Source organism: Panthera tigris, chromosome B3 (genome assembly GCF_018350195.1).
Source record: "Panthera tigris isolate Pti1 chromosome B3, P.tigris_Pti1_mat1.1, whole genome shotgun sequence".
NCBI classification, from domain to species: Eukaryota; Metazoa; Chordata; class Mammalia; order Carnivora; family Felidae; genus Panthera; species Panthera tigris.
Window position 1 is genome coordinate 4474585 of NC_056665.1, and position 27314 is coordinate 4501898.

General features: G+C 45.5%; 1 protein-coding gene across 1 annotated transcript; it reads left to right on the top strand.

Annotated features, from left to right (window-relative positions):
• Positions 1 to 1410: 1410 nt before the first annotated feature.
• On the top strand, positions 1411 to 4601 carry RPS17 (ribosomal protein S17). The gene is made up of 5 exons (XM_042987981.1): positions 1411 to 1520; positions 1811 to 1962; positions 2473 to 2578; positions 3116 to 3181; positions 4477 to 4601. The coding sequence occupies exons 1-5, from the start codon at positions 1518 to 1520 to the stop codon at positions 4555 to 4557; spliced, it is 408 nt and encodes a 135-aa protein (XP_042843915.1). The 5' UTR covers positions 1411 to 1517; the 3' UTR covers positions 4558 to 4601.
• The last annotated feature ends 22713 nt before the right edge of the window (positions 4602 to 27314 follow it).

Sequence of the window (27314 nt, forward strand, 5' to 3'; positions counted from 1 at the left end):
TGTAAGCCTCGGGCTAGATTCTTCTTGGGAGGCTTCCCATCCTCTTGGACTCACCTGTGCGGACCCAACCTCTTTCTGAGAGGGAGAAACTTACTTTTTGCGACTCTTCAAGAGCCCTGTTAATTTGGACTCTTTATCACAGACTCCCAGGATTTGTGAGAGAGTCTGCTGATGATTTTCCCAGGTAGGTTGTGCCTGGGCCCTGCTGCCGGGCCGATCCTTCGGAAGATGACCCGGCACGCTGAAGCAACCCTTTTGCGAGATGTGCAGGAATTCACTGTTGGAGTGGGTGGCGGGAGTCCCTGGGCCAAGAATGCGAGGCCTGGCTGGCAGCAGCCTCCCGTGAAGTTTGCCGTTGCTGGTAAAGCTCCTGCAACTCCCTCAGAGGACCAGACACGCCCACCCTTTTGGTGTCCTATTCCATTTGGCATAGAGGCATCTCTTCTCCCCTCTGTGCCCCTCTTCTCAGGATAAGAAAGGTGCCACGTGCAGGTAGAGGGCTTCCTGCCCTGTATAGCCTTCCGTTCCCATCCATCCAGAGTCTGGACTGGCCAAGGTGACCAGGAAGGGAGTTGAAGGCGGGGGCCCAGCCTGAGGCCCTTTACCTTATACCACCTGGCCACCCAGCCTTTCCTTAGGTGGGGGCCTGGGGCTGGCCTCAAGAGTTGGGGGGAGCAGAGCCAGAGGAGGGGGCAGGGAAAGCCGGGGGATGTCTGCTCTGGTGGCTTCAGAAGGGCCTGGTTTGGGAATGGGTGCGGCAGGAACAGCCTGAAGACAGATGGTTGGAGGACGTGCCTCGGTGGCTGGGAGCACCGCCGGTGGGCTGGGTCCTCTGCATGTTTGAGAGCTTGCGGGGCGCTGGGAATTAGCTAAGCAAAATGGCCCTGTGCTGAGGAAATAGCGCTTGTCATGGTGACTTAAATCTTACAGTAGCTTTAAGAGGCTTTGGTGCTACTTTAGGTTGGAAGGAAAGCCCATGCTAAGGTGACACTTGGGCAATGACCTGGAAGAAACGAGCTCGGCCTCTCCCAGGTGCAGCCCCCGCCCCCAGGCTAAACCCACACGTCTCCGACCTAGGGACGGCTGAGGGTCCTGGGAGGGGAGGGGCACCGTCCCTGCTTCCTTACCTTTCCGCACTCCCGAATCGCCGTTCCCAGGACGCTAAAGCCTCCCTCCGTCTCGCTGGCGTGTGCAGAAGACACGCACCCCTTCTAGTCTAGGCCAAGTAAGGCGATCCAGTCCCAGAACCGACGAGCAAGAAGCAGGGAGCCCAGAACAAACCGGGGCGGGGCGGGGCAGGGAGCGGAAGTCGCGCCCGCAGGGGGCGGGCCAAGCGCTCGTCCCGCCCACCGGCTGAGGATGGGCCGCCTGCACTTCCGCCCCGCCCCGCTAGGAGTCGCTGTGGAGCCCCTGAGGAGGACTCTGCGCGTCCGAGGTTAGGCGGAAGCGCCTTTCTGGCCGGCGCTTTATAGGCCTCTCTGTTGCTTCCTGTTTCCTCTTTTACTGTACCCGCCAACATGGTAGGTATCTTGGCTCCACGCCCCGTCCCCCTCAATCGTCCTCCATCCGCGGCTTTCCGCGGCCCCCAGCCCTCGAGGCCGGGCGCCGGACCCCGCCAGGTCCTGGCCTCCGCGGCTCCCTGGCCTCCGCGCTGAGCCCCGCGCTCCAGCGCTTTCCGACCGGCCGGCCCTCCTCTCCCCTGGGGTTCAGCCCTAGCCCGCAAACCCTGCTCCGGTCGGAGCGGGACGCCGCACTTTTCCCCGGAGGGCTGCTCTGGCTCGCGAATGACCCAGTGTTGTCCAACCCGCAGGGCCGCGTCCGCACCAAGACCGTGAAGAAGGCGGCCCGGGTCATCATTGAGAAGTACTACACGCGCCTGGGCAACGATTTCCACACCAACAAGCGCGTGTGCGAGGAGATCGCCATTATTCCCAGCAAGAAGCTCCGTAACAAGATTGCAGGGTGAGTTGACGGGCCTGGTGGAGGACGGGGAGCCGCGGCTCAGGGTCCGCCGAGCTCCGACTCGGGAGTGGGCCGGGTGCCCTGCTGCTGGCGTCGGGACGAGCGTCACCGACGCGGCGGGTTCTCCTGCGGGCCTGCCCTCCCGGACGGGGCTGGCCAGGCAGAACCCCCGGGAGATCCTGCTCCGCACCGCGAGGCCTGGCCTGGTTACACGCCGGTCAGGGACGTTGGAAGTCGGAAGGAAGGAAAAGGGAGGCGGGCGGCGGCCGAGAAAGCTGGAGGTGGAGGATTGGGTGGCTCGGAAAGAACGGGAGCCGAGAAGGGTGTGTGCGAGGCGGCGGAGCTGGGTGTGCGCGCTCGGAGCCCGCGCTCGCTCTCAGGGTGGTGAGTCCTGCCCCTTCTCCCGGCGTAGCAGGAACCGCAGCTGCTGTGCGTCTCTCCGGAGACGGCCGGGACCGGCGGGGCCCGGGGTGCGCGCTCAGGGTTCTCACTGGCTTGTCCACTTTGCAGCTATGTCACACATCTGATGAAGCGGATCCAGAGAGGCCCGGTGAGAGGCATCTCCATCAAGCTGCAGGAAGAGGAGAGAGAAAGGAGGGATAATTATGTACCCGAGGTAAACTTCCTGGCTCGTTTTTGGGCCTCTGGCGCATCCTGAAAGATAAGCAGGTGCCTGGTTTGCTAAGGGACCTCCACATAGTCTTAAAAAGGAGGTCTTCTATCCATCTATCCCTCAACCAGCTCTAGGTGCCCACAATCCATGTGCCATAGCCTTGTTCTGCCCTGTTGGGACCATTTGGGTCCTCTCTGGTTTTTCATGTGAGAGCCCTTAATGGTGTGTGTTGAATGATTGCCGATCGCCGTTTCTTCTGGTTTGAGTATTTGCTTTAGCGTAACATTCCGGAGGTGTGCACCTAGTGTTGAGGTTTGCTGAAAACTGGTTGGATGTTCATGAGGGTAAACGAAGGTAAAACCAGGAGAACTGATCCTTGGGTGCTGGGATCCTTAAGCACACTGCTCACCTTGCCGGATGCCCTCCTCCCTTCTTCCCCCTCCCACCCCCCACCTCCCATTTAAGAATCTTGGGGAAAAGGTGGGGAAAGTGAGAGAGAACTCACTCATTGATATTTGGGGCCTGCCTTGTTACTTTTAGGTCTCAGCCCTGGATCAGGAGATCATTGAAGTAGATCCTGACACTAAGGAGATGTTGAAACTTTTGGTAAGTGTGCGCTGGGTTTCTAAAATAGGATTTCGAGAACCATCAGTAGCTTTCCATGATCTCTGTTAAGACCTAGCAACCAGGCGTTCTTCTCAGCATCCTTCATACATGATTTCCTTTTGTCCTCCCCATGCCCCGAGAGACCCATTCTGCTATTTGCGTTTCCTACTTGAGGAAATGGCAGCTTGAACACTAGTGGGTGGAGGGTCGGGAATCCCATCTACGCTTCCGACCACTAGACACACCGCCTCCAACATGGGGTTCGCTGGTTAGTGAAGATGGAGATTGCACTCCCCGGGAAGGTAACTCCCAAAGGCAGTGGCCATTCTCCCATGGCTTCCAGGACACCCCTCCTCCCTTCTTTCCTTGTCTTCTTGTCTCTGGCCGCTCCTTCCCTTTGCCCCTTGGTTCCAGCTCTGGTTGTCCCTTCATACTTTGTGCTTTCCCTCGGGGATGTCATTCCTCCTGTGTCTGTATGCTGGCCACTCGTAAGAAGTGTGGTCTCCTCTGCACGTGCTTACCAGGCGCATGCGTGTGGCAGTTAAGATACCTTTGTGTGGCTTCTCTTAGTTCTCCATGGTTTGATGAGGGTAGTCTGGGCTTCAAAGTCCAGTACACAGTGATTCAGAGCAACTTCGTTTTTTCTTTTTTATGATCGCAAAATGTGTAAGACATTTGGAAAGGTAGGTAGTGAGCAGAAGGAACTGCCTACCTACCACCCAGTTTCAGAAAAACGTTACAAGCATAGCTAAGGTCTGCTGTGGACCATTTTCTCCAGAAATAACTACTATCCTGAATGTAGCCTTTTAGTTTTTTCTATAAAATTGGTTTTTGAGGATGAACCGGGACATGAAGTTCCAGGTGTGTGGCCGGCTCTCGACAACTGTTTGAATTAGTGAAGCTTCCTACTTGAGTGTGGCCCTGTATGTGGCCCAGGGCGGTGATCCTCAAAGGAAAAGATGACCCTCGGGTCGTTTGGCAATGTCTGGACACACTTGGCTGCTACAGCTAGGGGATGCTAGCAGACATGAGTGGGCAGAGGCCAGGGATGCTGCTAAAAATCCTACAGTGTCCAGGACAGCACGCTGACGTCTGGCTGTTGGGAGTGCATGTTCCTCCAGATCTCAGCTAGACCCCCTTGTGAGTTCATTGTTCTAGGGCGGGTAGAAGGCCCCTGTTGGCTTTCTGACCCCAAGCTGGTGGAGGCCAATAGGCCAGGCCTGGAGGTGGTACTGGGACTTCGATCACAGACCTCAGCAGTACGGCCACACTGAACCCACTTTGTTGTTTTCCAGGACTTTGGCAGTCTGTCCAACCTGCAGGTCACCCAGCCTACAGTTGGCATGAATTTCAAAACACCACGTGGAGCCGTTTGAATCTTTGCTGTGCTGTAATACCTTCAATAAACCTTGGACGGTAACCTTGCCTGTGTCCTATGTGGGTTCTGTGCCAGTAGCGCTCAGGGCAGGAGTCTTTCTCAAGGCAGAAACCCTGAAGACCACTCTGCGGTGGCAGCATCTGCAAGGGGCCTCTGGGCCGTGGGCGTACGGACGGCGGACATCCTGGAGAGCTGAGCCCCATGGCCACGTTGCTTGCCAGCCCCACCCTGCCTGGCCCTGGCAGGCCCTGAGCACTAACCTTGGCTTCAGGAAGAAGTCGGGGAGATGCTTTCCCTCTCCTCACCCTGTCTGCCCCGGGGTTCGATCCTTGGCCTCTCCTGGGTACACACAATCTGGGCTAATGAACCTGTCTTGAAAGGGTAACACTCCTCACATGTTTGAAGGTTGGGCTTGGTGGGTAGGAGGTTGGATGGGTGGGGTCTGCCTGGTTCAAGTGTGTGTGGAGGTGGAGGAGGGTCAGTGACACTGGGGTGCATGGGTTTAAAGGGAGGCAGAGCTGCTGGCTGTAGCCCAGATAGGTGGCTCTGAGCTTAGGATCAAAGGGTGGGCGGGAGGAGCGTTAGGCTGGGCTGGTGCCTGTTGAGTAGTGGGGGAAAGGAGCCCTTCAGTTGGTGATCCACACATTTGACGGCTTTTTTGTCCCCGGCAAGTTGGGCATGTTTGCAAACATGCGTGTGTCCCAATCTGCAAGGTGGCAGAAACCAGACCAGCCTGGCTCTGCACTGGTCCTGCCCATCCCTTCTGTGGGGCCATAGCTACAGCAAGCATTGTAAAAATGTGTAACAGTTTTGATAGTTTGCCTTGCAGAAAGCTTGCAAAAATAGTATGAGGAACTTCACCTACCCAGATCTACCAATTGTTCGTTTTGCCCCAGTTGCCTTATACTCGTGTGCGTGTGTGTGTGTGTGTGTACATACATTTCTTTTTTTTTTTTTTTTTTTTAATTTTTTTTATGTTTGAGAGAGACAGAGTGCTAGCAGGGGAGGGGCAGAGAGAGGGAGACAGAATCTGAAACCGGCTCCAGGCTCTGAGCTGTCAGCACAGAGCCTTATGTGGGGCTTGAACTCTCAGTGAGATTATGACCTGAGCTGAAGTCAGTCGCCTAACTGACTAAGCCACCCAGGCACCCATACACGTACATTTAATCTACTGAGCTAAAGAAGCATACCCTTTTGACCCAAATATTTCCGTGTCTAGTTCCTAGAAACAAGAACACTTCTATAACCAGTGTACATTTCAAAATCAGCAAAGTTGACAGATACACTACTGTTAATCCATAGTCCATTTTTGCCAATTTCCAGATTATGTGTTTTATAGTTCATTCGTTTCCCCTGTTCCAGGATCCATCCCAGAATCACTGCCTGCATCTAGTGTTCATGTCCCTTTAGCCTTTCTGTGTCTTTCATGACTGACATTTTTGAGTAAAAGTATTGTCTGACTTTGTAGAATGTCCTTGAGTTTGGATGGTTTTGTGTTTCCTCATAATTAGATTTAATTTAGTTTTTTCTGTAGGAAGGCCCCAGTCTTCATACTGTGTTCTTGGCGCGTCACAGCAAGAGGCAGGATCTCCGCTCCTCGCATTTGTGATGTCTATGTTGAGCCCTTGGGTTAAGGTGCACCTGTCACTTCTCCATCCTGAAGTTGTCTCTTCCTCATTGTGATTTATAAACTTGTGAGGAGATCAGTGATACTTTAATTCCAGAAGGAAGCTTTCATTTATTCACAACCAACTTGTTTCCATTTTCTGGTGTGGGCTCGGGCGTCCCTAGCAAATATTATTGACTTCTAAATTTTTTTTTTAACGTTTATTTATTTTTGAGACAGAGAGAGACAGAGCATGAACGGGGGAGGGTCAGAGAGAGACGGAGACACAGATTCTGAAACAGGCTCCAGGCTCTGAGCTGTCAGCACAGAGCCCGACGCGGGGGCTCGGCATGGCAAGATCGTGACCTGAGCAGAAGTCGCCTAACCGACTGAGCCACCCAGGCGCCCCTATTGGCTTCTAAATGCAACCGCGCTTGAAGCCCCCTCCCTCACCCACCCCTTCGGTGTTTGGTCAGTGGTGGGGAAAGGGTTGGGCGCTCTGCAAGGAGGATGGAGAGAACCAATAAAAGGTGAAGCCAGTAGCCGGGCAGTTTGCTGTGACGTTTGCTAACCCCCCACCGGGAGGCAGCGTCATTGCTCCTTCCTTTGTGTGCGGCCCCTGCGGCCCAGGGCTTCGAGCAGGACTAGGTCACTGCGGGTGCGGGCCTCAGGCTGGGAGCGGGCAGCTCGCAGAAGCTGCCGGATGCTTCAGCCGTGCCGGTGAGCTCCGCCGGGCCTTAGCATCTTTAGCCGAAGACTGGGCTCATCCGCACTCCTGGCGGCACTTGGTGGAGGCAGGGGGTCAGGCCCCGCCCCCAGGGGCTGGGATTTGCGCTTCCGGAGATGGGCGGGGTCACGCAGGTGTTGGCCGGGTCAGCGCAGGTGTCAGGTGCGTTCTGCCGCGCGTTCTACGCGTTCTAGCACCGCGTCTGCTGCGGGTCTGGGTCGGGCAGTGCGCTCGGCCTAGACAGACTGAGCAGCCTTCTGCCTTCTGCGCCAGGGACGCTCTGCTCCTTAAAGATTGGAAAGTGCTCCAGAAACGTACGGAGGTACTTTTTTCCTTTTCGTTCTATACCGTCCTTGGTTATTTATGTTAAAGGTTAGTTTTCAACACACACAAAGTGAAATGACTCTCATACGGTTAGATACCAAATGAACACAAGATAATAAGCATTGTTTGTTGTTGTTTACTCAGGGAGGGAACTGAGAACATGTCACTATTAGTTCAAAGGAGAAAGAACGACAACTGTGGAGTCGAATGTTGAAATGACTTTGTAAATGGACGCGAAACTGATTTTCTCCGCAGTCGGGAAGTAAATCCACCGACTCTCTACCCAACAGAACTGATTTATGTGCACATCTACAGCTCAGGACTGTTTGCTTGCCATCAGGTATTGGCAACTTACAGAGCTGTGAGTCGGCTGCAGGGCAGGTGGAGGTGGGCACGGACAGCGTCTCTGGAATCCCAGTAGAACCCAGAGGGTTGTTGCTTCCTAACAATGCGGAGCCTTGCCCCGAAACACAAAATTCCCCTCTCCAACCAAACATCCTTGTTCTCTACGATCTCTGTCAGCTTTACCAGGACGGTCCGTAACTGTGTTGAAATGAGAAAAACTCCCCGTTTATTCTTGACCGTTTTCAATACTGCGCTTTCTTTCTTTGAGAAGTTCAACTTGTCAGATGTTTGGCTCTTTTATCGATAGTTTCAAAAAAACAGCACTTGAAGGTTTCCCCTTCTTTCTGCTTTCCTTGAGTTTGCCTCCTTTTCCTCACTAGATAGTGGGGAAAACAACCCAACCGTGAGGGATGTGAACAAAGCTTATTTTCTCTTTTTCAACTGCAGGGGTCAGCAAACCATGGCTGGGCCTGTTTGTAGGAGAGTCGTGAATGGTTAGGAATGCTTTTTACATTTCTAAGTGGTTTAAAGCAACCACCACCACAGGAGAATAATATGAGCTGTGAGACCTACATGAAATTCACATAAATGTCCCAACGTCCGGTAACGTTTTATTGAGATACAGCCATGTTCGTTTACATATTGTGTACGGCCGGTTCCCTAATACAATGGCTGAGTTTAAACCAATGTGACACAGACAGTATGGGGCACCCAACACTTTGCACCATACAATAACGCAGTGGTGTTTTGAGGGTCACACCTATCACCATATCGTGACACTTTATTTTGTAAAAATTATTAGTGCATACTCAACGTTCAGAAAAATGAGGGGCGCCTGGGTGGCTCAGTCGGTTAAGCGTCCGACTTCAGCTCAGGTCAAGATCTCACGGTCTGAGAGTTCGAGCCCCCGTCAGGCTTTGTGCTGACAGCTCAGAGCCAGGAGCCTGCCTCGGTTTCTGTGTCTTCCTCTCTCTCTGCCCCTCCCCTGATCATGCTCTCTCTCTCTTTCTGCCTCTCAAAAAATAAAATAAAAACATTAAAAACCGTTTATTAAATAAAAAAAAATTGAGAAAACTGAGCTTTGAATGTTGTACTTTTCGAGATGTGAGTAGCTTATTCGTGAACCAAGCAAGGAAAGCAGTTTATTCAATGGTGAGTTAATTTCCCTGGAAGAAATATATCCGGGGAACATCGTTATTTTTTAGGACTACTAGCCTTTGAATGCAAATGGCAGCTTGAAGAGGTGAAAACGCTGGGAGCGACAGCAGTAGAAAATTTAAAAACTAGGCAAATGCTTTTGAATGGTTTTCCTTGGCTCTTGACGAGTCAGAAAAATGTTATCAATACCGCTCAGGTGTTTATGCAAGAGGTGATGCTAAGTTTGAAGAGCCGGAGGTATTAGCCTCTGTGAAGATTTGGCTTAGAACGACTACAGGGGAGAATATTTTTAAGGACGAGGAATAACTAATTCAGTATAACGTGAAGTGGCAATTAGCTGAGCTAGTGTTACAGCTGTTGGTTGTGGAAATCTACGTGGAGCAGAAAAAGGCTACTTTGGACAACTTGCAAAGCTTGCAAAATTGTAAAATGTTTAAAACCTATTCAGTATGTTATTCATCAGTATGTGTTTTGCAGAACATATCTAAATCTGTTATCAATAAATTTCATTTGCTCTCATAGGCTTAACCATCAGTTCCATGAATTTTGTATTTAATTGTGATAACACATGGCGTAATATTTATCATTTTAACCACTTGTAAGTGTACGCATCGGTGGCTAAATATGTTGGCCGTGTTACAGCTACCATTATCGTTTCCAAGACTTTTTCATAGTCTCCAACCCATTATACGGTAACTCCCTATTTCCCTCATCCCAGCCCCTGGTGACCTTTATTTTGCTTTCTGTCTCTATGAATTTGCCTATTCCAGGTACCTGACACAAGTGGATTCATACAGTATTTGTCTTTTTTGTGACTGGCTTATTGTACTAAGCAAGCATGGTCCATCCACGTTTCTTTGTTGCTGGTTTTTGTTTTCGAGGATGGCCTGTGAACCAGCCGAAACATTGGATAATTTGGTAAATGTTTGTGCCTTAAAAGGCTGTACTTCAAGCACTGACGACTCGTGAGGGGCTAGACGGTGCCACTGCAGAAGCAAACCACAGTGCCGGTCTGCAGTGTTTTGGCGTGTCACCTAGTTGTGTCTAAAGAGAGCTAGGTCTGTTTCCTTCCGGAACCTTTATCTGAGCAAGGGACAGCCCTTGAGTCTCCAGAGAGGTTTTTCTGAGCCCAGTTAAGTCGCAACAAGGAGAAGAAGAGTGATACTGTTGTTCTGGTCATGGGTATCGTATACTTTTATCCGGCTCTTGTTTCCCCGCCAAGTGCCCGTGTCGGCAGCAATGAAAACCGTAGTTCAGGTCCTGTAATGCTATTTCGGCGTTGGCCTAACCAGCCATCCGATTGATTAGTGAGTGTGGCCAAGGGTTTTAAAAATTGGTGTGAAGGAACATTGGATTTGTGTGTGACTTGTTGAGAAAACAGGCTTACCAGGAGTGAGGTACAGCTCGAAAATAGCTCGTTGTGGAGGGTCACGGGGTAAATAGGGTAGACTGAGACAACAGGCAACATCCTGTCTTTGAATAAACAATGAGAACGTGAGGTTGAATTCGATGATTGTTTGTTTGTTTGTTTTCACGTAGGGCAAAGAGACCTTTTAAGGGAGGAGAATATAGGTGGAGGTGAAAGTTTCTGAGATGTGATTTTGGGATGTGTGCACTTGGTGGTGCTGTCTGCTTCCAGAACCTGGAAATTGGCTCTGGAAATCCTTATTTTGAGGTCATCTCATTGTGTTGGGAGGAATGATCTGGGTCTCGCTTGGTGTGGCTCACACGAATCCCGGAGAATTTTTGTTTAATTTTGATGGCACTGTAGGTTTGCAGTATATTTAAAAAAAAAAAATTTTTTTAACGTTTATTTATTTTGAATGATTTTTTTTTTTATAATTTTTTTTTTTCAACGTTTATTTTTGGGACAGAGAGAGACAGAGCATGAACGGGGGAGGGGCAGAGAGAGAGAGACACACACACAGAATCCGAAGCAGGCTCCAGGCTGTCAGCACAGAGCCCGGCACGGGGCTTGAACCCACAAACCGTGAGATCATGACCTGAGCTGAAGTCAGACGCTCAACCGACTGAGCCCCTCAGGCGCCCCAGGTTAGCAGTATTTTGTGTGTTCTTTCCCAATAAGATGACACTTCATGCTTCTAAAAAATCTTTGTGTACATCCAGTCTCCCGGTTGGAAGGGAAAGTAAGGCTGGTCAGTCAGTGGAGTTTCTGTCTTTTTTACCTGCTGACTCGTTAGTTCTTGCATTGAGCTAGTCACAGCATTAAGTTGTTCACTGATGTCCCCACAATGTTCACTCAGTCTAGGAACGGAAACCTTAGAGATGCCAGTAGGCACAGGATGATGAAAAACTATTTCAGAAGGGGTTAATCCACATCTGCTACTTAGAGGATTCTAGATTTTTATCGAGGACAGAGGTAATGCTTCTGGTCATTCAAGCCCTTTCTTCACAGCTTTTTCTAGAGCCCTTTTTTTTTTTCTATCAATTTTTAGATTCCACTTGCCTTTATGATTGAGAATGGTGTGAGGTATGAAATCGTAATGAGTAGCTCAGAGTTTTTGTAAGCAAGTAGTTTGTTTCTGCAATGAAGTGAGCACTTTGGTATGATTTATTCCGCAAAGGAATGCCAGGACAAACAGTAATCTGTTAGAATTCCTTTACCGATGTTGTGGCATCTGTATGTCTAGTTGGATAGCATTCTATCCATTCACGAACGACGCAATGACCCAACTGTAGAAACAGCCTGAAGCTGGTGGTAAATCTATAAAATCCATTTGGAGTGTGCTGCTGGGTCCAGGGGGAACCTCCGAGGGTGAATTTGGGTTCTTTGATGTTCTCTTGTCTGTACATATGTCCCATCTGATGGGAGGTAAGAGCAAGCAGGAAGGCCGAAAGGAAGGGGGTAAGGATGTCCATTTGGCCCAGGGTGCCTTCTGTCTGGTAAGCATTTGGCACTCTTTTATACATCAGTTTGTCTTTTTCAGACTGCAGGATATTTGCCTGATAGTCTGTAACATCACACAGGGATAAAGCAGGTTTATAAGTTGGGGAGAGAAAGCATAGGTGGGTCTATTTTCAGCTGTATGTTCTTGTCATACAGTCTTGTCAGCCCTGCTGTTTCCAGCGATAGGGCATCAGTCTCCTTAGTATGGGCTGGACCGCGAACAATAGTAAGTTTGGTAGTGAGACGAATAGACTGTAAAAGAGTAACAATTATATGCTTGTCGGTGATGGTAGTGTGAACAGAAGTTAAGAATCCACATGATTTCCAGATTGTGCCAACAGTGTGGGAGGCTCCAAAGTCATCCCTGGCTTTGTAAATGGCGGCCCTGTTACCTTTGCCAACATGCAGACTCTGAGTTCAGTGGCTTGGGCTGACATTAGAGTGGAAACCGAGCATGCCTCCGGCGTGTCATGTGGGAAAACTGTGGTATAACCAGTTACATTTTCCTGGGGTTTTGTTTAAGAGAGCCATAAAATTGAAGGGCGTTTGGGTTTATCTGGATGGATGTAGAAGAGATCTTTGGCTTTGAAACCATTTTTGTGGTTGCAAGGCAGTCTTGGAATGGAGTGGGGCTCTCCATCATCAGGGATTTAAAGTGTTAAAACAATGAATGATGATAGAGGGATTGGTTAATAGCGCTTGTTCATAGGTTCTCTGCCTCCACGTAGACAGGGCCTTTTGCTGACTTCTTTTTCTTAACGTCTATTTATTTTGAGAGAGAGAGAGAGCCCAAGAGGGGAGGGGCAGAGAGAGAGGGAGAATCTCAAGCAGACTCCACGCTGTCAGTGCAGAACCCAGTGTGGAGCTCGAACCCACGAACCACGAGATCATGACCTGAGCTGAAACCAAGAGTCGGACGCTTAACCAACTGAGCCACCCAGGCGCCCGCCCCTCCTTTTGCTGACTTTTACCAAGTGTCCCCAAGATCTTGGCTGTAGTCTCCCAAGTGAGCAGGGGGTCCCAGCCAACGATATTCTATGCTCATTATGATAACTGTAGGGGAGAGCAAATAAATTTTCTCTCCCTTCTTACGTTCCATGGTCACAGCCTACGTGTTGAATGGTCTGTAATTCTTGCAGGTTTTGTTGATGTTTTGCGTGGTAGCCGCAGGTGGTGATGTTTTCGCTTGTGCTGTGTGATGTTTACAGGTTTCAGCTTCAGGTCAGCTGTCTTCTTTGTTCCTTTTCTGGCGTTGCAGCCTTGGGGAGATTGTTTGCTTGGTCATTAGTAGCTATAAACATCATTGAAAGTTTTTGAGAGAATATAACATACCAGGGAGATTATTATTACTCTAAGTGGGTAATTTCCAGTGTTTGGAGTGCACTGTGAAGCCCATGGTCCCCAAGACCCAAATCGATCAAAATCAAATAAGTCAAAGAAAGTCCGTGTGGAAGGAGTCACCTTTTTAAGCCACGCGGCGTGTTTTATAATCTTAGATAATTGGGTTTCAACTTTCCCAGAAGTATTAATCCAGGTATAGGGCGTGGTGTTGGTCATAGCACAGATAACCTCCCTGCTTTGCTAAAAGATGATCAAGAATTATTCTGTTATCAGGAACAGCTTTAGCCGGAGAGTCTTAAGGATTTTCTTTGGGCAGTTGTTGTTTTAGCAGCAGATTATGCAGTAACTTTAAGAATTGAGAGGGGCACCTGGGTGGCTTAGTGTGGTTAAGCATCTAACTCTTGATCTCAGCTCAGGTCTTGATCTCAGGGTTGTGAGTTTCAAGCCCCACACTGGGCTCCACGCTGGGCGTGAAGCCTACTTAAGAAGATAGTGGTAATAATTAAGGAGAGGTTCCTGATCACAGACTCGTTGACTTTTATCCCCAACCAGATAAGTAGGAACCTACCAAAAGGAGTGAATCCTCAATTAGGAAAGCCTCTTGGCAGGTTGTTTCTTTTTCTTTTTTTTTTTTTTTTTTTTTTTAATTCTAGTTAGAGAGGAAAGTGGGTGATGGGCATGGAGGAGGGCACCTGTTGGGATGAGCACTGGGTGTTGTATTGAAACCAGTTTGACAATAAATTATATTTAATAAAAAAATAATAAAAATAAATTCTAGTTAGTTAAGTATACAGTTTATATTCGATTCAGGTGTATGATATAGCGATTCCACATCCACACATCACCCTGTGCCCATCATGACAAGTACACTCCTTAATCCCCATCAACTACTTACCCCATCTCCCCAGTGCCCCCTCCTCTGGAAACCGTCTGTTTGTTCTCTGCAGTTAAGAGTATGTTTCAAACATATATATATATATATATATATATATATATATATATATATATGTATGTTTCTTGGTTTGTCTCTCTTTTTTTTTTCCCTTTGCTTGTTTGTTTCCTAAATTCCACATCTGAATCAAATCGTATGGTATTTGTCTTTCTCTGACTGATTTCACTTAGCATTATACTCCCAGGCTCTACCCATGTCATTGGAAATGGCAAGATTTCATTCTTTTTTATGCCTGCATAATATTCCTGTGTGTGTGTGTGTGTGTGTGTGTGTGTGTGTGTGTGTGTGTATACACACATTGGGCTCTGCGCTGACAGTGCAGGGTGTGCTTGGGATTCTCTCTCTCCCTGTCTCTCTCTGCCCGTCCCTTGTTCACTCTCTCAAAATAAATAAACCTTAAAAAATCCTTTGGCCGTAAATGTATGGGTTTATTTTGGAACTCCCAGTTCTATTCCATTGGTCTATAAGTCTATTTGCCAGCACCACAGTATTTTGATTACTGTAGATTTGTAGTAAGCTTTTAGGTATGAGTCGTCCAGCTTTGTTCTTTTTCACTTTTGTTTTTTGTTGTTTTGGCTACTTGGGTTGTATTACTTTGCTAGGATGGCTATAAGATAATACCAAAGGGGGCACCTGGGTGGCTTAGTTGACTAAGTGTCTGACTTTAGTTCAGGTCATGATCTCACAGTTCGTGGGTTCAAGCCCTGCGTCGGGCTCTGTGCTGACAGCTCAGAGCCTGGAGCCTGCTTTGGATTCTGTGTCTCCCTCTCTCTGCCCCTCCACCACTCATGCTCTGTCCCTCTCTCTCTCTCTCTTTCTCAAAAATAAACACTTAAAAATTTTTATTAAAAAAACCCAAACAAAACAAAATACCAAAAGACTGGATGGATTAAACAGATACTTATGGCGTTACATTTCTGGAGGCTAGAAGTCTGAGATCAAAGTGTTGGCAGGTTTGGTTTCTCCTGAAGCCTCTCTCCTTGGCTTGCAGATGACCGTCCGGGCATGTGCATCCCTGATGTCCTCCCATGTGTCCAAATCTCTTCTTGTAAGGACACCAGTCACAGTAGACTAGGACCTACCTTAATGGCCTCACTGTAATTTAATCACCTTTTTATTGTATTTTATTTTTTTAAAGAAATTTTTAAATTTTTAAGTATTATTTTGAGAGAGCGCAAGCGAGTGAGCAGGGGAAGGACAGAGAGAGGAAGAGAGAGAGAGAGAGAGAGAGGGAGAGAGAGAATCCCAAGCAGGCTCCATACTGCCAGCACAGAGCCCGATATGGGGCTTGAACCCACAAACCGTGAGATCATGACCTGAGCCGAAATCAACCTGAGCATTGATCAGGACGCTCAACCGACCGAGCCACCCAGGTGCCCTGATCACCATTTTATTTAAAAAAAAAAAACAAACAAACAAACAAAAAAAAAAAACTAAAAATTTTTTTCAAAGTTTATTTATTTTGAAAGAGAGAGAGAGAGCACAAGAAGAGAAGGGGAAGAGAGAGAGAGGGAGAGAGAGAATCCCAAGCAGGGTCCAAGCTGTGCACAGAGCCCAACTTGGGGCTTGAACTCACGATCTGCGAAATCATGATCTGAGCCGAAATCAAGTCAGACACGCAACTGACTGAGCCACCCAGGTGCCCCGTAATCCCATTTTTAAAGACCCTGTGTCCAAATATAGTCACATTTTGAGGTACTGGGGTTTAGGACTTCACCATATGAATTTAGGGGAACACAGTTGAGCCCAGGACACAGACTGCATGCAATTCCGTATGATTTTGATTACCAGCTTTTCTTTTTCTGCAAAAAAGACCATTGGAATTTTGATAGGAGTTGCACTGAATTTGTAGATGGCTTTGGGTAGCACTGACATCAAGTCTTCCAATCTGTGAGCCTGGGATATCTTTCCATTTATTTAGGTGTTCTTTAATTTTTTTCAGAACTGTTTTTAGTTTTCAGGCAACAAGTCTTTCACTCATTGGCTAAATTTATTCCTGGGTATTTTATTCTTTTAGGTTGTGATACTATGATGTAATAAGAAATATGTATTTGGTTTTTGTCCCCAGTTCTTGGCACAAAGGGTTCTAAAATGCTTGAAATTCCCTGAGTGGTAGGGGTGGATGACCATCTTTTGTCATTCATTATAGGTCTCTTTTAACCATACCTGAATTTATGCTAATGAGGTCACTCTTGGGCTTGTAGATAGTGTGGGGGCTGGTTGCTTGAGGAACCCATCATGTGACTAGAAAGTTGGAGCGTTCGGCCCTACCCCCTGATCACTGGGGAGGGGAGAGGGGCTGGAGATTGCGTTACCAACAGTCAATGATTTGATCTGATCAGTCGTGCCTACATAACTGATCCTCCATAAAAACTAAGTGACATGGTCAGAAGAGCTTCTGGGTTGGTGACCACGGGCAAGGAAGAGTGACACGTCCCCAACTCTGAGACAGAAACTCCTCTACTCAGGACCCTCTCAGACCTCACCCTATGTACCTCTTCATCTGCCTGTTCATTTGTGTCCTTTATTTTTATTTTTTAAAAATGTTTATTTTTGAGAGAGAGAGAGTGCAGGGGAGGGGCAGAGTGAGAGGGGAGGACAGAGGATCCGAAGCAGGCTTTGCACTGACAGCAGAGGGCTCGACACAGGGCTTGAACCCATGAACTATGAGATCATGACCTGAGCCAAAGTCGGATGCTTAACCGACTGAGCCACCCAGGTGCCCCTCATTTGTATCCTTTATCATAAACTAGTTATTGTAGAGTTTTTTCCTGAGTTATATGAACCACTATAGCAAATTTTGGAACCCAAGAAAGGGATCATGGGAAGCCCCAGTTCGTAGCCAAGTCAGACAAAAGTGTGGGTAACCTGGGGACCCACTGCTTGTGATTGCTGTTTGAAGTAGGGCGAGCCTTGTGGGAAGGAGCTCGTAACCTGTGATGTCTCTGTTAACTCTGGGTAGTTAGTGTCAGGATTGAACTAAATTGTATGACACCCACTTGTTACGTACAGAGAAGTGGAGAATTGCTCAGTGGTTTTGCGCTGGTCTTCTGGGTGATGAGCCCAGAGGGCACAGGTGGGCGAGGCTTGGTGTAATAGTTCCGTTCTCCACTTGGTGGCGCTGCTTAGCTTAGTGGGGGGTCGTGTGTGTGTGTGTGTGTGTGTGTGTGTGTGTGTGTGTGTGTGCACGTGCGCGCGAACGCATGCACGTGTGCTAGAGGTGAAGGTGCCCTTGCCTAGCCCTCTAGTCTCTGGAGCGAGAATTTCACACCCTCACAGACACGTGGTCATGCACCCCTCCTTTGTCTCAGGCTCTGTCTGCTCCCTACCTTTACCCTGTCTGGGTCTAAGCTGTGTGCCTGCCAGGTGATGCCTCCCTCCAGAGTTTTATCTCAGGTGGGCTATGTGTCAAAACCCCTCACTTCAGAGACCTCTGCGGCTTGGACCCATGCTGACTCTCTGGAGGAGGGTCTTCCCAAGCATTGGCCGGGTGCCAGCTTGTCTCAGAAAATGTTTGCTTGATCACACAGCAGCAGAGTTTATGGTAAATAGCAACGCACAGCTGGCACCAGATTTTGCCGCACTCTGGCATCTTTGTCCAATATCAGTAGATGTGGCCACTCTCCCAGGTCCACTGGGACCTTTGACCATGGGGAGGCCATATGGCCTCTACCAGATGCACTCCAAGCAGGGGAACCGCTTCTCCCGTGTGGCACACAGACCCTTCACACCCCGCTGCCGGCTCCTGGGGATTCACCCTGCTACCTAACCAAGCACCATCAGCACTGAGCTCTGAACATTCAGATTCTGCTCCACTGTTCATAGAACCCGGTGGTATTGAAACCCTCTTCTTTCTCCCCGTCAGTAGTTTTGGGGAACAGATTTTTTTTGGTCCAGTCCCCTGTGTTTTTTCTCTTCCTCTCTCTCTTTCTCTTCCTCTCTCTCTGCAGCTACTTTTGGGTGGAGGTGCTTTTCTTGCGTGATCCTGATGTGCTGCGCTGTCCTCTCTCTCTCTCTCTCTCTCTCTCTCTCTCTCTCTCTCTCTCTCTCTCTCTCTCTGCGAAAATGGCTCCCTACCCTCCGGGGCTCTGCGGCTTTTCTCTCCCCCAGTTCACCTCTCCACACCGTGTGCCTGACAAGTTCTGTGGCTCAGGCTGTGCGGATTTCTGCGTTTATCCTCAGATCAGTTTCAAAATGGTTTGATACTGAGCTAGCCGTGTTTTAGGGACAAGACAAGCTCAAGGTCCCCATACTACTCCGCCCTCTTAACTCCTCTCTCATTGTCTGCTGATCTCACTGAGGATCCCTTGTATGTAATGAGTCCCTTTCTTGCTGCTTTTAAGATTTTTTTCTGTCTTTGGCTTGCAGCAGTTTGATTAGGATGTGTCTCAGAGTGTGGGGAGCCTGGGTGGCTCGATTGGTTGAGCATCTAACTCTTGATTTCAGCTCAGGTTGTGGGATTGAGCCCCGCACCTGGCTCTGTGCTGAAGGCACAGAGCTTGCTTGGGGTTTGTTCTCTCTCTCTCTCTCTCTCTCAAAAAAGAAAAAAATGTGTGTCTCAGTGTGGGTCTGTTTTATTCTATCTTACATGGAATTTATTGAGTAGATTCATGTTTCTCAACCAATTAACCACTCAAGCCTTTTTAATTCTTTTTTGTTTCTTTTTCTTTTGTTTATTTTCATAATTTTATTTTCCGTTGAAAATCTCTGGGGGATTCTTTATGTTTTAGGACCTAAACATTTTAAATACAACTTAAATACAGTGAATACTTTTGTAATAGAAGTTAGAGGTTCTTCATTTCGTATGAATAATCAAATAATGACATGTAACCTATTGGGTTAGCTCAAAACAGATTTACTTTTCTTTCTCTGTTCATTAGAGCCAACAAGTTCTCATTTGGAAGAGGAGAGTAACTACTTTTGCTTTTCTTTTTTTTAAATTCTATCTTCTAGGGTGCAGTGTTTTCTTTGGGTTGATGGGACCCTTGTCAAGTGCTCCTTTCTGCCTACTGTCCTTGAACCCCATGATCTTCCTGTGCAACAAAGGCCTCATGCCATCTCTGAATCTTGCAAAATTGTGTTGTTTTCACCTGCATCAGCTCTGACAGTATCTTCAGAAAGTCAGCTATAATGTGGTCATAAAGCAGGAGTGTCCTGTGGGATGGGAGAGTGAGAGCAGCCAGGGCACTCAGGTGCCTGATGAGGGAAGCTCTACTTGGTTGCCTGCTCCCCTCCCGGGATCTCTTTCACTCCAGAACCCCTAGCACATTCCTGGATATTTATGAGAAGACTGAGTCAAAGGCCATTTTCTCAGTGATTTCTGACTTCACGGGTCAGACTTTGGGTCTGCCTGGGGGCTCTTCATGAATCAGCCAAAGGCTGGCCTCTCAGAAGAAGGTGTTTTCATGGTACCTAAAGCTGTGATGATGATTCATTCAAATGATGTGTCTTAAGTACTAGGCACTGGGAATAGTCTCAATGATGAGCAGGAGTGTGTATTTATTGAGCACGTACTGTGTGCTGGGCATGCTAGTACGTGATCTCTGCGTGTTATTTCATTTTTTAAAAATGTTTGTTTACTTTTGAGAGAGAGAGATTGAGAGCACAAGCTGGGGAAGGGCAGAGAGAGAGGGCGACAGAGGAATCGATCCAAAGTGGGCTCCACGCTGTTTGCCCAGAGCCTGATATGGGACTCGAACTCAAGAGCCGTGGGATCATGACCTGAGCAGAAGTCAGGCACTTACCTGACTGAGCCACCCGGGTGTCCCTGCATGTTATTTCATTTGATCTTCACTACAACCCTATGCATATTTACTATTTATTGAAGTATAGTTTCAGATGTACAACATAGTGATTCCACAACTCTACTTGGTGTGCTGTGCCCACAGCAAGGGTAGCTCCCATCTGTCACCAGACAGCGCTATGACAGTCCCATTGACTGCATTCCCTGTGCTGTGCCTTTCATCCCATGATTTATTCAGTCCATAACTGGAAGGCTGGGCCTCCCTCTTCCCCTTCCCCATTTTCCCCATCCACCTACCCCCTTCCCTCTGGCAACCTTCCTTTGTTCATTTATTTTGTTTCTTTAGATTCCACATATAAGTGAAATCATATGGCATTTGTCTTTCTCTACCTGACTTATTTCACTTAGCATAATACCCTCTGGGTCCATCCGTGTTGTCACAAATGGCAAGACCTCGTTATGGCTGAGTAATATTCTGTTGTACATACACATCACATTTCCTGTATCCGTTCAATTATTGATGGACACTTAGATTGCGTCCATATCTTGGCTACTGTAAATAATGCTGCAGTAAACATAGAGGTGCATAGATCTTTTTGAATTCGTGTCTTTGTCTTCTTTGGGTAAATACCCAGTAATTGAATTAGCAGATTATATGTTAGTTCTATTTTTAATTTTCCGAGGAAGCTCACCACTGTTTTCTACAGTGGCTGCTCCAGTGAACATTCCCACCAATAGTGTACGAGGGCTCCCTTTCCGCCACATCCTCACCAACACTTTTTTTCTTGTCTTTTTGAAACCAGCCATTCTGACAGGTATAAGGTGATATCTCACTGGGGATTTCACTTGCATTTCCCTGATGCTCCGTGATGATGAACATCTCTTTAAGTGTCTGTTGGCCATCTGTATGTCTTTTTTGGAAAAACGTCCGTTCGGGTGCTCTGCCCATTAAAAAAAATTTTTTTTTTTTGGGGCGCCTGGGTGGCGCAGTCGGTTAAGCGTCCGACTTCAGCCAGGTCATGATCTTGCGGTCCGTGAGTTCGAGCCCCGCGTCAGGCTCTGGGCTGATGGCTCGGAGCCTGGAGCCTGTTTCCGATTCTGTGTCTCCCTCTCTCTCTGCTCCTCCCCCGTTCATGCTCTGTCTCTCTCTGTCCCAAAAATAAATTAAAAAAAACGTTGAAAAAAAAAAATTTAAAAAAAAAAAATTTTTTTTTTAATGTTTATTTATTTTTGAGAGAGAGTGAGAGTCAGGGAGGGGCAGAGAGAGAGAGGAGGAGACACAGAATGTGAGACAGCTCCAGGCTCCGAGCTGTCAGCACACAGCCCGAGGTGGGGCTCGGACTCATGAACTGCGAGATCATGACCTGAGCTGAAGTTGGACGCTTAACCAACTGAACCACTCAGGTGCCCCTCCTCTGCCCATTTTTAAATCAGATTATCTGGGGTGTTTTTTTGTTTTTGTGTGTGTGTGTGTGTTTTTTTTTTTTTTTTTTTTTTTTTGGTGCTGAGTTGTAGAAGTTCTTTATATATATTGTATATTAACCCCTTATCAGACAAGTCATTTGCAAGTATCTTCTCCCATTCAGTAGTTTGTGTTTTCATTTTGTTGATGGTTTCTTTCACTGTGCAAAAGCTGCTTGTTTCGATGTAGTCCCAGTAATTTATTTTTGCTTTTGTCTCCCGTGTCTGAGGAGACATATCCATAAATATTTTGCTAAGGCTGATGTCAAAGAAATTACTGCCTGTGTTTTCTTTTAGGAGTTTTACAGTTTCCTGTCTCACATTTAGGTATTTCATCCATTTGGAGTTTATTTTTGTGTATGGTGTAAGAAAGTGGTCCAGTTTCATTCTTTTGCATGTTGCTGTCCACTTTTCCCAGCACCGTGTATTGAAGAGACTGTTATTTCCCTACTGTATATTATTGCTTCCTTTGTCACAGATTAATCTTGACCCATTGATCTATATTTTTGTGCTGCGACTGTACTGTTTTGATTACTACAGCTTTGTAGTATCTCTTGACATCTGAGATTGTGATACCTCCAGTTTTGTTCTTTTTTCTGAAGATTCTTTGGCTCTTGGGGTCTTTTGTGGTTCCATACAAATTTTGGGATTATTTGTATTAGTCCTGTGAAAAAGACTATTAGTATTTTTATAGGGATTGCATTGAATCTGTAGATTGCTTTGGGTAGCATGGACATTTTAACAGTATTAATTTTTCCAAGCCATAAACGTGGCATACCTTTCCAAATGTGTCATCCTTAATTTCTTTCATAAATGTTCTTTAGTTTTCAGAATACAGGTATTTTACATCCTTAGTTCAGTTTTTTCCTAGGTCTTTAATTCTTTTTGGTGCAGCTCTAAATGGGATTGTTAGGGTGGGAGGGAGGGCAGGGTGGGTGATGGGTATTGAGGAGGGCACCTTTTGGGATGAGCACTGGGTGTTGTATGGAAACCAATTTGACAGTAAATTTCATATATTAAAAAAAAATAAAATAAAATAAATAAATAAATAAATATTACTTCAAGGAAGAAAAAAAAAATAAATGGGATTGTTAATTTCTCTATCCGCTACTTGGTTATTAGTGTATAGAAATGCAAAACATTTCTGTATATTAATTTTGTATCCTGCAACTTTACTGAACTCTCTTATCAGTTTTAATAGTTTTGGGGGGATTTTTGCATCTATGTTCATTTTGTGCTGCCTTTGGTTTTGGTATCAGAGTAATGCTGTCCTCACTGAATGAATTTGGAAGTTTTCCTTTTCTATTTTTGGAATAGTTTGAGAATAGGTGTTAACCCTTCCTTAAATGTTTGGTGGAATTCACCTGTGAGGTCTGGTCCTGGAATTTTGTTTTGGGGTGCTTCTTGATTACCAGTTCAATTGGATTACTAGTAATTTGTCTGTTCAGATAATCTGTTCCTTGATTCAGTTTTGGGAGAGTGTATGTTTCTAGGAATTTATCATTTCTTCTAGGTTGTCCAGTTTGTTGGCATACAATTTTTCACAGTAGTTGCTTATAATCCTTTGTATTTCTGTGGTGTTGGTTATGACTTCTTTTTAATCTGACTTTATTTAGGTCCTCTCTCTCTCGAATCTTGCTGAAGGTGTATCAGTGTATTTATCTTTTCAAATCAAGGTTTCACTGAACTTTTTCTATTGTTTTTGTTGTTGTTTTAGTCTATTTTCATTTATTCCTGCTCCAATATTTATTATTTCCTTCCTTCTATTAACTTTGGGCTTTGTTCTTCTTTTTCTAGTTCTTTAAAACAGTTTTTAAATTAAAAGATTTTAATTCCAGTGTAGTTAATTTACAGTATCATATTAGTTTCAGGTGTTCAATAGAGTGATGTAACAGTTCCGTGTATCAGTGTTCCTCAGATAAGTGTGCTTTTAATTCCCTTCACCTATATTACCCATCCCTCTTCCCACCTCCCCTCTGGTTATCATCTGTTTGTTTTCTTTTTTAATTTTTTGTAATGTTTATTTATTTTTGAGAGAGAGAGCGAGAGAGAGAGCGAGCGAGCGCGTGAGTGGTGGAGGGGGCAGAGAGAGAGGGAGACACAGAATCCGACCAAAGCAGGCTCCAGGCTCCGAGCTGTCAGCGCAGAGCCCGATGCGGGGCTCGAACTCACGAACCGCGAGATAATGACCTGAGCCGAAGTGGGACGCTTCACCGACTGAGCCGCCCAGGTGCCCCTCATTTGTTTGTTTTCTTCAGTTAAGAGTCTGTTTTTTGGTGTCTCTCCCTCTCTCTCTTTTTTCCTTTTGCTTGCCGTTCTGTTTCTTAACTTTCACATATGAGTGAAATCATGTATTTATCTTTCTCTGATTACCATCTTTCACTTAGTGCTGTACTTTCTAGCTCCATCCATGTTGTTGCAATTGATCTTGCTCTTTTAAGTGTCAGGTTAGGTTAAGGTGTTGTTTCTGGAGACAGGGCTGTGTCCCTAGAAGTTTCCCTCTTAGAACAACTTTTACTGCATCGCAAAGAGTTTGGATGATTGTGTTTTTATTTTCATTTGCCTCCAAGCCTTTCTTGATTGCCTTTGATCCCTTCACTGGCTCACTGCTTGTTTAGTCTCCATGTGTTTGTGGGGTTTTTTTCCCTCAGTGTTTTTTGTTTGTTTTTTGTTTTTTGTTGTTGTTGTTTTTGTTTTTGGTAACTGATTTCTAGTTTCATACTAGGGTGGCCACAAAAGATGCTTGATATAATTCAATCTTCTTGAATTTCTGAGTCTTGTGGCCTAACATGTGATTTACCCTGGAAAATGCTACATGTGCACTTGAAAAATGTGTTCGGTTGTTTGTGGATGGAATGTTACATATATATCTGTTAGGTCCATTGATCTGATGTGTCATTCAAAGCCACTATTTCCTTGATAATTTTCTGTCTGGATGATGTATTCATTGATGGATGTGTGGTATGAAATTCTCCTATTACTGTATTACTGTCAATTTCTCGTTTTACATCTGTCAATATTTGCTTTTTTAAAACAATTTTAATGTATGTTTATTTTTGAGAGATAGAGTGTGAGCTGGAGAGGGGCAGAGAGAGAGGGAGACACAGAATCCGAAGCAGGCGCCAGGCTCCAAGCTGTCGGCATAGAGCCCGACGCGGGGCCTGAACCCACAAACCCCAAGATCCTGACTTGAGCCTAAGTTGGATGCTTAACCGGCTGAGCCACCCAGGCGTCCCTGTTAATATTTGCTTTTATGTATTTAGGTGCTTCTATGTTGGGTCATAGCTACTTGCAATTATTATATCCTCTTATTGGGTTGATCCCTTTATCATCATATAGTGCCTTTTTTTGTCTCTTGTTACTGTCTGTTTAAAAAGTTTTTTTTTTAAATGGGAGAGAGATAGAGCATGAGTGGGGGAGGAGCAGAGAGAGAGAGGGAGACACAGAATCTGAAGCAGGTTCCAGGCTCCAAGCTGTCAGCACAGAGCCCAACACGGGGCTCGAACTCACGAACCGTGAGATCATGACCTGAGCCGAAGTCGGACGCTCAACCAATGGAGCCACCCAGATGCCTCTGTTACAGTCTGTTTTAAAGTCTATATTGTCTGATAGAAATATTGCTAAAAATAGCTTCTTTTTTTTTCACTTTCATTTGTGTGGAATATGTTTCTCCGTTCCTTCATTTTGAGTCTATATGTGTCTTTAGGTCTGAAATGAGCCTCCTGTATAAGCATAGAGCTGGGGCTTGTGTTGTTCTTAATCTATTCAGTTACCCGGTGTCTTGCTGGGAGCATTTAGGCCATTTACACTTAAAATAATGATTGAACGGTATGCATTTATTGCTATTTTGTTAATTTTGTTGTTGTTTGTAGTTCTCTGTTCCTTCCTTCTTCTGCTCTCTTTCCTTGCGATTGGTGACTTTATTTAGTGCTATGCTTGGCTTTCTTCCCCTATTTTTTTTGCATTTCTATTATAGGTTTTTGGTTTGTGGTTACCACAAAGTTCATATATAACATCCTAAGTATACAGCAGTCTATATTAAGTTGATGGTCATTTAAATTCAAACACATTGTAAAGGAACTACACTTTTCCCTCCCCCTCCACATTTTATGTATATATTTTCGTATTTACATCTTTTTACTTTGAGGCCCCTTAACTAAGTTGTTGGATATGATTCCTTTTACTCCTTTTGTATTGTATCCTTTACATTAGCTTTATAAGTAATTGTCTTGCTATATTTACTGTATGCTTGCTTTTACTCACAAAGTCTTTTCCTTTCGTAATTTTCATCTAATTGTGGCCTTTTCCATTTAAAGAAGTCACCTCCACATTTCTTGTGAGGCTGGTTTAGTGGTGATGGACTCTTTTAACTTTTGTTTGACTGAAGAACTCTTTATCTCTCCTTCTATTCTGAATGATAACCTTGCCAGGTAGAGTATTCTTGGTTGTAGGTTTTTTTCCTTTCAGCACTTAAAAAAAAATTTTTTTTTTAAGAGAGAGAGAGAGAGAGCGTGCGAGCAAGGCGAAAGGGGCAAAGGGAGAGAGAAAGAGAATCTTAAGCAGACTCCGTGCTCAGCATGGAGCCCAATGCAGGGCTTGATCCCATGACCCTGGGCTCATGACCTGAGCTGAAATCAAGAGTCAGATGCTCAACCCGTTGTAATCTTATTTCTTTCCTAATGTTTGCTTTGGTTTAGTTTGTACTTATTTTACTAACTTGTGATGGTCAAAGTATTGATTTGAGTTCCGTCTTCTTTTTTAATACATAGTTTACAGATAAAAAATTTGTTATAGCTTCTTTTAGTACATTTCATAAATTTTAATTTGCTATGTTATTGCTTTCATTCATCTCCAAATATTTTCCAATTTCCCTTGTGACTTAGTCATTGATCTATTGGTGATTTAAGATTCTGTTTAATTTACACATATTTATGAATTTTCAATTTTTCGAGTTTTATTGATTTCTATTTTTTTCCCCCATTTTGGTTAGAGAACATACTTTGTATGAGTTCAGTTCTTCTAAACTTACTGAGACTTGTATCATGGCTTATCATATGTTCTATCCTGGAGAATGTTCCATGTGTACTAGAGAAGGTTTATTCTTCTGTTGGTGGATGTAATGTTCTATAAATGTCTTAAAAATTTTTTTTTGAATGTTTATTTTCGAGAGAGAGACAGAGCATGAGTGGGGGAGGGGTAGAGAGAGAGGGAGACACAGAATCGGAAGCAGGTTCCAGGCTCCAAACTGTCAGCACAGAGCCCGACACGGGGCTCGAACTCACGAGCTGTCAGATCATGATCTGAGCTGGAGTCAGACGCTCAACTGACTGAGCCACCCAGGTGCCCCTAGAAATGTCTTTTAAGTGTAGTTGGCTTATAGTGTTGTTCAAATGTTCTATTTGCTTGTTGATCTTTTGTCTGCTTATTGTATTCATAATTGAAAGTGGGGTATTGGAGATTCCCAACAGCTACTGTTAAATTGTTTAATTCTCCCTTCAATTGTGTCAGTTTTTGTCTTATGTATTTTGATATTCTGTTTTTAGGTACATATGTTTAGAATTGTTACATCTTCTTGCTAGATTGTCCTTTTTATCATCATAAAATGTCCTTCTTTGTCCCTAGTAACAAATTTTTTTTTGTTCCAAAGTCTATTTTGTCTGATACAAGTATAGACACTTCAGTTTTATTTCAGCTACTGTCTGAATGGTATATCTTTTTCCGGCCTGTTAGTTTCAACCTTTCTGTGTATCTCTTGGAGATAGCATATAGTTTGTTTTTAAAAACTGCATTCTGACAATCTCCACCTTTAATTGTAGCATTTAATCCATTGAAGTTGAATGTGATTCCTAATATTGCAGAATTTATGTCTTCCTTTTCACTACTTGCCTCCTAGATGTCTTTTGTCTTTCTTGTTCCTCTATTTCTTCCTGACTGCCTTCTTTTGGGTTAAATAGATATTCTCTACTGTACCATTTTAGTTACCTTGTATCACGATTAACATTCTTTTTAAAAACTGAAGTATAGTTGATACACATCGATATATTAGTTTCAGGTGCACAACAGAGTTATTCCACCCCTGTATACATGATGCTGTGCTCACCACAAGTGTAATTATCGTCTGTCACCATGGCGCACCATCACCTGACCGCTGACTATATTCCCTATGCTGTACTGTTTAGCTCCATGGCTT

Bases quoted from the DNA above. Each gene is read 5' to 3' on its own strand.
- RPS17 (XM_042987981.1), top strand. The intron at 1,963-2,472 runs GTGAGTTGACGG...TCCACTTTGCAG, and splicing joins CTCCGTAACAAGATTGCAGG to CTATGTCACACATCTGATGA. The intron at 2,579-3,115 runs GTAAACTTCCTG...TGTTACTTTTAG, and splicing joins GGGATAATTATGTACCCGAG to GTCTCAGCCCTGGATCAGGA.